General features: G+C 53.6%; 2 protein-coding genes across 2 annotated transcripts in view; both read right to left on the bottom strand.

The window, feature by feature from the left end:
• Positions 1 to 444: 444 nt before the first annotated feature.
• Positions 445 to 4,436, bottom strand: Gapdh (glyceraldehyde-3-phosphate dehydrogenase). The gene is made up of 9 exons (XM_055609406.1): positions 4,361 to 4,436; positions 4,065 to 4,105; positions 2,001 to 2,207; positions 1,795 to 1,885; positions 1,504 to 1,701; positions 1,226 to 1,377; positions 1,067 to 1,145; positions 801 to 982; positions 445 to 705 (listed from the first exon to the last, which is right to left on the bottom strand). The coding sequence occupies exons 2-9, from the start codon at positions 4,085 to 4,087 to the stop codon at positions 636 to 638; spliced, it is 1,002 nt and encodes a 333-aa protein (XP_055465381.1). The 5' UTR covers positions 4,088 to 4,105; positions 4,361 to 4,436; the 3' UTR covers positions 445 to 635.
• Positions 4,437 to 6,749: 2,313 nt separating this feature from the next.
• Ncapd2 (non-SMC condensin I complex subunit D2) overlaps positions 6,750 to 11,477 on the bottom strand; it is a 24,534-nt gene continuing 19,806 nt past the window's right edge. The window contains exons 23-32 of the mRNA XM_055609402.1: positions 10,593 to 10,704; positions 10,395 to 10,518; positions 10,159 to 10,314; positions 9,634 to 9,811; positions 9,442 to 9,536; positions 8,847 to 8,927; positions 8,529 to 8,712; positions 7,500 to 7,623; positions 7,246 to 7,401; positions 6,750 to 7,062 (exon numbers count right to left, since the gene is read on the bottom strand). Of these exons, the coding sequence (XP_055465377.1) occupies positions 6,977 to 7,062; positions 7,246 to 7,401; positions 7,500 to 7,623; positions 8,529 to 8,712; positions 8,847 to 8,927; positions 9,442 to 9,536; positions 9,634 to 9,811; positions 10,159 to 10,314; positions 10,395 to 10,518; positions 10,593 to 10,704 (1,296 nt within the window). The 3' untranslated portion in view covers positions 6,750 to 6,976. The remainder of the gene's footprint in view (positions 7,063 to 7,245; positions 7,402 to 7,499; positions 7,624 to 8,528; positions 8,713 to 8,846; positions 8,928 to 9,441; positions 9,537 to 9,633; positions 9,812 to 10,158; positions 10,315 to 10,394; positions 10,519 to 10,592; positions 10,705 to 11,477) is intronic.

Below are 11,477 nucleotides of genomic sequence, written 5' to 3' on the forward strand. Positions count from 1 at the left end.
ACTGTTTTAAGCACTTTCTGTGTGATGCCTTCATATGACACAGGTATTTACAAGTCACCCCTCCCCCCCAACCAGAGCATCTACATCTGCCCACCAGGGCCCACACCTGAAGGTGGAGGTGAGGCTTCTGGCACAGGGCAATCACCTCCCTTCACTCATACATTGGCCTAACTGTATTGGGCTCCCTTCCAACTTCACCTGGGTAAAATTAACCTGTTTGCAGATTTGGACACTAGCTGTCCAACCAAAGCCTGTTCCAGTGTCAACCCCCACCCCTCACGGTGGCCTGCTCAGAGCAGGCAGCCTGGCTATCGTGTGGCCCAGGACTCTTATCTAGCATCCAGCTGAAGAGACAATAGAGACGCATGCCCAAGGGTGGAGTCTTCCTAACCTCCCTTGTTGCAGCTTCCCTCCCCAGGCCCCTACAGTAAAGCACAAAGGAGGGTAGGTGCAGTGAGCTTTATTGATGGTATTCAAGAGTAGGGCTCCCTGGGCCCCTCCCGCTACTCTGGGGGTCTGGGATGGAAACCGTGAAGGAGATGCTCAGTGTCAGGGGCTGAGTTGGGACAGGGACTCCTCAGCAGGGCCTCTCTCTTGCTCTTGTGTCCTTGCTGGGGCGGGTGACTGGGGGCTTCTTACTCCTTGGAGGCCATGTAGGCCATGAGGTCCACCACCCTGTTGCTGTAGCCGAACTCATTGTCATACCTAGATTGCATTGGGAGGACTGTTAGTAAGGGCTGTTTTGCTAGACACCAGAGGGCACCAAACCCTGCTACTCCACCGCACCCTCCCCCACATACCAGGAAATGAGCTTTACAAAGTTGTCATTGAGGGCAATGCCAGCCCCAGCATCAAAGGTGGAAGAGTGGGAGTCACTGTTAAAGTCACAGGAGACAACCTGGTCCTCAGTGTAGCCCAGGATGCCCTTTAGTGGGCCCTCGGATGCCTGCTTCACCACCTTCTTGATGTCATCATACTTAGCCTGGGAAGGGCAAAATCAAGGTGACTGTTTGTGCCCCGACCTCACCATTATGCCAGAGACAACCCCAGCCCAACCCAAACATACAGGTTTCTGCAGTCGGCATGTCAGATCCACGACAGACACGTTGGGGGTAGGAACGCGGAAGGCCATGCCAGTGAGCTTCCTGCAGACACAGGGAGATTTGGTCAGGCCAGCTTATCAACCCTCCAATCCCACCCCACCGCCTGCGCAGCAAAACCTCACCCGTTCAGCTCTGGGATGACCTTGCCCACAGCCTTGGCAGCACCAGTGGATGCAGGGATGATGTTCTGGGCAGCCCCACGGCCATCACGCCACAGCTTTCCAGAGGGACCATCCACGGTCTTCTGGGTAGCAGTGATGGCGTGGACTGTGGTCTGGAAAACATGGAGGCAATGAGTCAAGTCTTGCTTGCTACCCCCAACCCAAAAGGGATCTGTAGAGAGAAAGACCTGCTCATGGCAGGGCGGAAAACGCACGAGCTGTCCCCACTGTCTACCTACCATGAGTCCTTCCACGATGCCGAAGTTGTCATGGATGACCTTGGCCAGGGGGGCCAAGCAGTTGGTGGTGCAGGAAGCATTGCTGACAATCTTGAGCGAGTTGTCATACTTCTCATGGTTCACACCCATCACAAACATGGGGGCATCGGCGGAAGGGGCGGAGATGATCACCCTTTTGGCCCCACCCTTCAAGTGGGCCTGTAGAGGAGAAGTTGATTTCAGACTTGGCACTTCCTTCTCAGGCCCCAGCATAGAGGGGTTCCCACCCACTTCATCTTTCCGGACACTTACCCCGGCCTTCTCCATGGTCGTGAAGACACCGGTGGACTCCACAACATACTCGGCACCAGCATCACCCCATTTGATGTTGGCGGGATCTCGCCTGAAAGTGGGGGAGCAGGACAAAGTTGATGGACAGGAGTGCCACGGACCAGACAGTGGCGTCCCATCCCAGGCGACAGGGAACTAACAGCCCCCTGTCTAGTTCCCACACATACTCCTGGAAGATGGTGATGGGTTTGCCGTTGATGACCAGCTTCCCGTTCTCAGCCTTGACTGTGCCGTTGAACTTGCCGTGGGTAGAGTCATACTGGAACATGTAGACCATGTAGTTGAGGTCAATGAAGGGGTCATTGATGGCCACAATCTCCACTTTGCCACTGTTGAAGGCAGCCCTGCAAACCAGGCGCCCAATACGGCCAAATCTGAGGGCAAGAAAAAAGGCAAGCTGGGATCAGAGAACTCCTCTCGGGTCTGTGGTAGGCACCAGGCCAACCCACGCGCTTCAGAAAGCAGAATGCGGTTGTCCCATAGGTGTGGAAAGTGCATAGCAGCCAGTTATACACGTCATAACAAAGGCAGTTTTTATGGAGATTCAACAGCATTAGAAGGGGAGCATGAAATTTCCGCCCGCTTTGCTCGGAATTTCCTGATAAAGCTGGTTAGATGCTCACATGTAGAACCCTGACATTCATTGCCCCCCCCCCCGAAAAGTCCCCAAAAGTCTAATTTCATCTTCCTTAAGCAACCCCAGACTGCTGGGGCTTTTACTCCACGGCCATAAAGTGGTGCTTCCTTTCCTGTCCAAGAGGTGATTGGGCTCAAAGCCTTGCCCAGCACCCACCCAAGCCACTTCAAGTCTCTTAAGGGGCAAGTGCCCAGTCTGGGCACAGGCGCAGCACATGCCATCCATCCCCACCGCCCATGCCTGGGGAAGCTGGTTCCAGCCTGGCCCGGCTTCAGGCTGCTCCCCGTCAGGACAGACTTGTGCACTCAGCATCACCAAGCTCAAAGGGCAAGGGTAAAGGTCAGAATGAGCAGGCGGGGTCAGCCCACCTGTTTCCTGCAAAGTCCCTCCCACTACAGGGAAAAAAAAAAAAACAAAAAAATCCAGTGGCTTCCCAAGCCCCAATCCCAGGGCTGATTTGCAAGACACCTAGCTGAAAATCAGAGCAGGAAGAACAGATGTGTGTAGGGGCCAGCAGGGTGGTGAGCCGAGCTCAGACCCCAATACAGAAAGGTCAGCCAGCTAAATTTAACTTCAGATTAGGGTGGAGTGGAGAGATCTGGTTTCTGAAGGATGGAATGGGGAGAAGGGCAGCATCCTGAGGTTCCGAAGACACCCAATCCTCTTAGTGACCTTTACAGCCTTGGCCTATAGGGTTTGGGTCAGTGCTAGGCTATGATGGGAAGCGAAGGTAACGGAGGGAAGGGGCCGCTACTACCGGAGCCATTTTGTGGTGGAAATTTTTTCTTTTCGGAACCACCATGACTCAGCTCCTCTCCCCCCTCCCTCACCCCACTTGGCACTACGCCATAACTACCACACCTCTGAGGCTTGGAGGAGGACAAGTGGACCTGTTTAAGTCTGCTACGAGTCTAAGAAAATAATCTAGAAAATGCATCCGCCTGAGGTTAAAAAATTAAAAACAAACAAAAAAAATCAGGCTTGAAGGTTGCTCTAAAGGCTACTAAGATGAGCCGGATTGAGGCAGAACTCTCTAGAGAGCACGGAAGCCTTGCATCACCTGGCTTACAGGACAGAGACTCCGCCCGGCTGAGTGGGAAGGTTAGTCACAGGCTATGAAGGAGGAAGGCCGAAGGAAAGTTTCCTAACGGTGGTTCATTCATTTCCTTCCCGTTTGCAACATGGCGGCGGCCAGTTACCCCTTAGGAGATGATGCGCAAAGGCATGCACCTCACATCCCCGGGCCACCGACGGGGAGGAGGGGGTCGGTGGGGGGAGGGGTTCCCGCTCTGCCACGTGACTCCTCAGAGCGCGAAAGTAAAGAAAGAAGCCCCAGCCAGGGGATTAGGGGAACGGATCCTGAGTGGGCGGGGGATGGTCCTCCCATTAAGACTCCGGGCTGCTCATCCCCGCAAGGGCGGAGTTACCGGAGGCGCAACAGCTGGGGGCCGCCAGTGCGAGCCCTGGCCAGGTCCGAGCGCTGACCTTGAGGTCTCCTTGGGTTCTGCGGCCACCCCATCCGACTCCCCAGGCTACCGCGAAGCCCGCGGGGTCAGCCAGACCTGCCTACGGGGAGCCCCACCCTAGAACTCACCCGTTCACTCCGACCTTCACCATCGTGTCTCAAGGATGAGGCTGCGGGAGAAGAGAGCGAGGTCAGTGTGGCCCGAGGCGCACCAGGCGGTCGTGTCCTCCCCCCCACCTCGCCGCCGCCGCCACCATTCCCGCCGCGCGCCCCATCACGTCCTCCGCCAGCCCCTGCAATGCGGCGCCCGGGCTCGGTCTGGCGGATCTCGCCCCAGCGTCCCCAGATCCGGCTAGCGTGCGCCCGCTCCCCAACTCCCGACCGTCCCCGGCCTCCTGCGGCCCACGCTTGAGTTTTCTTTTCACCTGGCACTGCACGAAGAGATGCGGCTGTCTCTGGAACAGGGAGGAGCAGAGAGCACTGGGGAGGGCTGCAGTCGGTATTTATAGGAACCGGGATGGGGTGGGGGGAGCCGATGACGTGCGCCCCGCCTCCCTCCCTGCTCGTCCAGTCCCAGCTCAAGGGCGCTGCGGCCTGAGCTACGTGCACCCGTAAAGCCGCGAGTAGCTGGGCCTCTTTTTTTTTTTTTCTTCCTCCCCCCTCCCCCTTTGGACCCGCCTCGTTTTTGAAATGTGCACGCACCAAGCATGTGGGCTTCGGGCTGAGAGGGGGAGGGGAGCTGAGATTGGCCCGCTGTGGAGGTGACCCGGGGATGGTTCTCAGTGTAGGACTGAGGGAATACCGACTGGACCTAAGGACTAGCGCCCGGTGTGCACCAAAGACATCCAGGGCCCAGAGACCTGAAACTTGCCCCCCGAATAAATTGGGAGGACCTTGGGAGATGCAGGGATGGGGGAAATGGAGAAGCGTGGGTCTGTCCACCGCTGCGCCGACGACCCTCTCTTTATGAGGGTTGAGGATCTTCTCGTTGTTCTTTGGTAGTGACACAGGCCAAAAAAAAAAAAAAAAAAAGGCAGAAGAAAAGTCCCGAAGGGGGGCGGGGGGGCCACTCCGCCTCCTGCGGGGGTCCTTCGCAGCCCTATTTTCCCATCTTCCTGCCGCCTGGTTTCCATTCTCCTGGGAAAGAGGGCCCCGACTGGGCTGTGAGGGCAAGGAGGAGGCTAGGGGAGAATCGTGAAGGGGAGGTTCCTCCGCTCAAACAGCCTGGAGACCTGATAACTGAGACTTACAAACACTTCTCTGTGCTCAGCAGCTGAGGCCTGTGCTGGGTCCCCGGGGTAAGGACAGCCATCCCTGCTGAGGGTTTGGTTGGAACAGTATCCCTCCTCGGAACGTGAGGGCTGCACGCCCAGGCTAGGAGACACCCTCCCTTTCACCTACTGCAGCCTCAGGGTGGAGAGCTGGACGTGAGGGCGGAAGTCCCTCCCTGTCCTGGGACGTGCCGACTGGCCCTGCAGCCAGGGACTCTCCTTCCTTGGCTGCCCTCGTGGACGCAGAGTGAGATCGGAGAGGGGGGAAAAGTATTCTGCCCTGAGCCCGAACAGGCAAGCCCCCGGCCTTTTCCCACAAGTGTGAGGGAAGAAACGGATTCTTCGCTCTGAAGGGTAGGGAGGTTGGAAAGGGTTGGGTCTGAGCACGTGAAAGGGCTTGGGAGCTCAGCACATGGAGGGCAGGGGCATCCTGGGCTCTCTTTGCTAGGCCGGTGCAATTTGAGACCAGTTAGCTCCCTGCTCTTCTAGCAGAAGAGCCTATTGCTAAGTTTAGCTGGCCTGGTGGTAACCTTTGCTTAAAAAGCAGGAAGCACGCTGGGCTGTACCCCAAATCCAGTCCTGCCTGGCTGCTTGCCCTTCTGGGATTGCCCTACCTCTTTAGGGCCCCAGAGCCAAGCTGTGGGAGACCGACAGCCCATGCCCAGGCTTTCCATGAGCAGGAGGCAGGCCAAATGAACAGGATGGCGGGGTGAGGCTGCTCCCAGTGCAGACGCTTCTCGCACTCGGCCCTGCCCCCTTTCTGCCTTGCCAATAGAAGCTCCATCTGCAGCTTTGACCCTTTTCCCACAGAGAGGTCTCAGGAGCCCCTCATAGTCCTGCCCTAAGCGAAGCATGTTTCTGAGGTCCATCTTCCCTTTTGCCTCATGCCTATCACGTAATTACTGCTCCCCAGCCACACACATAAGAGCGAGGGAGCATTTCGGAGGCCGTGTGCTGTTGTCATGACAGCAGAAACAGCAGAGTGCCTGTTCCAAGTGACTCAGCAGACTGCATGGCTTGCAGCTGAACGGCTGGACCTGCACACCTGGGGGATGGACCTCGTCACCTACAGAGCTGGGGGTGGGGGGGCTCATGATTTCTGCCATCAGCCAGCCAGTCATTTGCTAACCTGGAATGAGGTAGGGCACACGGAGGAAGCAAACCCTAGGTCTAATGTTTCTCAAGTTACACCCTCCTGACAGGCTGTGTTGTGGGGTGTGCCACGCATGAAGGATGTCATCCTTCCAAGGCTTTCAGTGATTGGGTGCTTACAGCAGCTCCCTGCTATGACAAAATAGGTCTGTAGGATTGTCAGATGTTTTCTGGGGTACAAAGTACCCCCAGGCTGAGAAGTGCTTATGTGAACCTTATTAGAAACCACATAATTCTGTATAGTGGAATCTCACCAGCTGTGCCAAGATGAAGCAGTGAGACCCAGAGACAGCCTAAGGACATCTGGGCTTACCCCTGGATTGATAACCCTGTATGCCATCTGAATCTGGGCTGATGTGAAGAGGAAACAGACCAGCAGAGGACAGAATGCTTGAAAGTGTATAAAAACATTTATTCCTTAGAAAACACAGGGACTGGCAACTGACTCTTGGAAAGTGAAAGCAGTATCACATGGGCTCTAAGAGAAAAGGCCTTGAAAGCAAAGACCATTTACCTATTAAAAACAAGGAGGCAACATATTTATACAGGGGGTACTGAATTCAAGATCATCTGATAAGATGCCCTGCACAGCAGGGAGAGAACAGGCAGAGGCCACTCCTAGGTCCTGTGCCTTCGGGCAGATGCTCTGCGGATGGGGGTGGTTCTCTTGGGTGTCTCCTCTTCTGTCATCTCCGCTGAAAGTTCTATTCAAGGAATTATAGGAACATAAGCTGAGTCACAAAGATGGTGCAAAACGGATCTCAAAAAATAGAGTTGCAAAGCCCAACTGCACAGTGGGGAGGCCAGAGGCAGGAAGACTGAGTCTACACCCAGGCAAGCCCACCGGAGACCCCAAGGCAAGCAGCACTCAGGAGGCCGTATCATACCGTCCGAGCTGGACTCGTCACTTGAGAAGACAACTTTGACTTTCTTCTTGGACTTCCGTTGCTGAGTATTTGGACGACGTTGGTTGGTACGCTGAGGCTTAGGTGTGACAAAGTCACTGTCTGAATCTACAGAAGTCAGAGCCTGTTGCCTTGAGACTAGAAGAGGCAGGGAGACATGATTTCAAAACAAAAATAAACCACAAAGGGAAAAAAAAAAAAGATGGCGACCACCAGTGTGGGCTTGCCTCTTATACCAGTGGGTTTCTTAGCAGACAAGGCTCTCTGGCTGCCTCCTTGGCCAGTTTCAAGCTCCTCTATTCCATCCATGCCTCTGGTGTGACAGGCCCGAAGCTTCTGCTCAAATTCATCTATTACAGCCTGGGGGAAAAAAGGTTAAAGAGAAACAGCTAAGGAAAGGCACAGAAAGACTTTACATGTTTATTCTACGTGAAAGAAGCCATTCTGAAATCATCACGTGCGGTGTGATCCCAACTGAGTGACACTACTTCAGGGGTGGGGAGTGAGGTGGCCTTAGGGTCCTGAAAATGTCCAGTATGATACTATGGTGACAAGTTATGTGGCCCTGTATTCACTGAACCCAGCATCAGTGTACACTTGACTCTGGGTACTGACCTATCAATCACACTCATCATCCAGGTCAGTGTAGACTGTAGCACGGTGCCAAGGACAGGAAGTTGATGGGGAAGAGGCCACGAGTGTGGGGGCAGGAGCAGACGGGAACCCTACTCACTTAGCGTGGCTTTAATGAAACCAAGAAGTATAGGGCCGCGCAGTGGGACACACCTTCACTACCAGCACATGGGAGGTGGAGGCTGGGGAATCTGTGAGTGTGATGCCAGCCTGGTCTACATACCAAGACCCTATCTCAAGCAGAAAATGAACGGCTTTTATTGGGGCTGGCTGCTCTTGCAAGGGACCTGGGTTTGGTTCCCAGCACCCACATGGTAGCTCACAACTGTCTATAACTTCTGTTCCTGGGGATCTAGAACCTTCACACTGACATATACACAGGTAAAACATCAATGCACATGAAATAAAAATACATAAATCTCAAAAAAAGAAAAATAAATAAAAAAGGAAATGGCACTTTACAAAGGGGGCCACTTTACATAGAAAGATCTGGTCTTAAGTTACTCTGGTTCTATGGTTGCAGTGAGGCTAGCAAGGCAGGAAGTGAAAATAGCAGTCTCATTGAGCACGTAGGGGAGCAGATTGTGTTTACTGCACTGGAAGCCAACAGGGCCAGTGACCTTGCCACTCACCTTGCCCTCGGGCTTAGCCCCCCGACGCAGTTTGCCCACAACTGACAAAAAAGCACTGAAGACAGTCTCGTCTAACAGCTTATCTCCAAAGCAGTGAAAGTTGTCCAGCATCTTGTGGAGGCCTCGCTCTGTGAGGGGCAGCTGGGACACACAGTAGGACAGATCCCGGTACTGCCGCTCAGTTCTGCACAAGGGAGGGACTTGGTGAGGCACTCACATCCTCCCCTTCAGTCTCCCTTGGTCCCAGAGGTGCCACCAGGGACTTCTCCCTCCAAAGGGTCCCTCTCGGCACAGAGATCTTCCAAAATGGCAACATACCGGGCTGTGCGGAAGCGCTGACACAGCTTCTCTACCAAGCTCTCGGTCTGTTTGTCCTTGGTGATGTAGGAGAGGAGCTGCCTGTGAGGAGGGGCAGTATATGACTGGCCAGGAAAGCTCTGTTCTCAACCACTACACCGAGTCCACCACCCCAACCCCACCCAGCACCACCTTTCTCTGTCCTGGCTTCTTGGCCTACCATACTCCTGTCTCCTTCCCTTCATTGAGAATGCAAATCAGAGCAGCTGCCATCTAGTGACGGCTATTACGTGCCTGCCACACTGGGAGCCTTACCCCCTTTAAGAGCCACGAGAACTATGATGGAGGTGCTATAAATCTCAGGGGTGAACAGGCAAAAGAGGGTCAAGCTACTTCTGGAGAAGGTGCAGCTACAATGTACATCTGGGGCTGAGAGTAGTGGCAAGAGCGCTTGCATAGGACATGCAAGGCCCGGAGTTCATTTATATTTATTCTTGGCATATCAAATAATCACTCATCCAATCAATAAATCAATCAGAGTTGGGATTAAAAGTGTATCTGGTTCCTAAATCTGTATGCTAGACACATACACCCCTCTAGGTCTAGAAAGCCATACTTCATGATGGTGTGGAAGGGCTCCTCCTCCACGCCGCCCTCTGGGTCTGATAGGCGACTGATGATATCAGGGAGGAGATTATAGATTGCATTGCCCTGGAGGAGAAAGAGGCGATGAGATGAGGTGGGGAGGGTGCTGGGGAGTGGGACACAGACCCTTCCTCTGCAGAAAGCTCCAAGCTGCTCCCCTCACCTTGTGGGAGAGCTCATTGAAGAAATTCTTGGCCAGGGCAGCAATCTCAGGCACAGGGTCGATGAGCAGCACAGCCATCTCGCTCACCTGCCCCTTCACCTTCACCATGTCCTTTAGGATCAGGTGCGTCATCACCAGGCCTGCTGTCCTCCGCACCTGTTGAGCTGGATCTCGGAGGCTAGGAACAAAAGCTCTAGTCACTGAGATCAAGAATCCTTGTTTACACCATAAGATAGGTATGAAGGCCTGGTACCAGGATCTATTGTTCCTCAGCATGCCATTTTAGAAGCAGCTTGAAGGCTATTTTGAATTGAAGGCTGGAGTCAGGGACAACAGAAAGCTTGTAGGAAGATTTCAGAGGGAAGCTTCAACTTACAGTGTCCACTCAGGGCCCACCTGTACAGAGTGACTCACTAGCAAGATACTGAACACACTGCCACAGGCCAGGGAAGAGTCTGTGACTCACTGCTCTAACGGACCGAGTAGAACTCTCACTGGGTCTCAGGTGTTTGAGGGATCTCTTACCGGGCGTACAGATGAGGAGTCCAGGGATCCACCAGGTTGGGGAAACGGATAGCCAGATCCCCAGTGACAACCATGAGATTAGACCGGACGGTGGGGAGCGAAGACTTTTCAAGCATGGTGAACAGAAGACGAAGCTGGGAGTCACAGAAGGGGGCACTGAGGGCAGAGAGAATCGTCAGGAATGGAAGAAGGTGGAATCATCTCAGATTCCTTGAGATGAAGCCCACCGGGCCTACCTGATCATGCAGAACTTGCCCAGGGCCAGCGAAGCAGCTGCAGAGAGCTCTGGGCTGTTGTATAAGCCAGGGTTGTTGCAGACTTTAAGTAGCAGTGGAACAAAGGCAGCCAGTACCTGATTGCCTGTTGGAAGAACAGCTCGGGGTTTGGGACGGATTGTACTAGTTGGGAGAAGGGCACACAGCGATGTTCTTTACCATCCAGCAGTTCCTTCTCACAGATGCTACGGACTAGCTCTGCCTCCGTGTCATCAGCCGTGGCCCCGACCAGCCCCAGCTCTTCATCCATAGTAGTTTCAGAGCTTGTATTCTGAAGGGAAAGAAGCCAGGGACCTTGGTAGTCACTCTTCTGAGACAGGTTCTTACATAGCCCTGGCTGTCCTGAAACTCTCTATGTAGTCCTGGCTGGCATGAACTCACAGAGACCTGCCTGTCTCTGTCTCAAAAGAGCTGGGATTACAGGCGTGTGCCACTTCACTCTGCTTTGAGACAAATTTTACACAATTTTGCTGTTGTTTTCTAGGCGTTCTACCCTATGTGTATGGAAGTGCACTGCATGTATGCATGGAGCATGGGGGCCAGGAGAGGGAGCTAGATCCCGCTGGAGCTGGAGTGGCAGATGGTTGAGAGCCACCATGTGTGTTCTGGGATCTGAACTCAGGTCCTCTTCAAGTGCAGCAAGTGCTCTTAACTTCTGTGCCATTCTACCCACAAGACATCATTTTTTTCTCTAGCATAACACTTCACTCTGCATGAACAGATCTAAAGATGAACTTTGTAAAACCATCCCCAGAAATGCCAAATATACCCATAAAAAGGAGGCATTCATGAGTGGACAAGGAAATAACTAGGTCCTTCCCATAGGTTTTTAAGTTGCCAAGGCTCCACACCTCCCTCTTCCTCTAAAGACACAATTGATTGTAAATGGTAAATAAATGGATTGTGCCTGGCCTGACAATGGTTGAAAGTAGCAGAAGTTGGGTGTTACCCCATTGCTCTAAGTTTCTGTCTTATTGTCTACAAGACAAATTAGCCTCCAGCAAAGAGGACACTGGATCCCAGCAGGTAACAGGCCAGTAACCC

This window comes from Psammomys obesus, unplaced genomic scaffold, assembly GCF_907164565.1.
Source record: "Psammomys obesus unplaced genomic scaffold, mPsaObe1.curated_primary_1811, whole genome shotgun sequence".
NCBI lineage: Eukaryota > Metazoa > Chordata > Mammalia > Rodentia > Muridae > Psammomys > Psammomys obesus.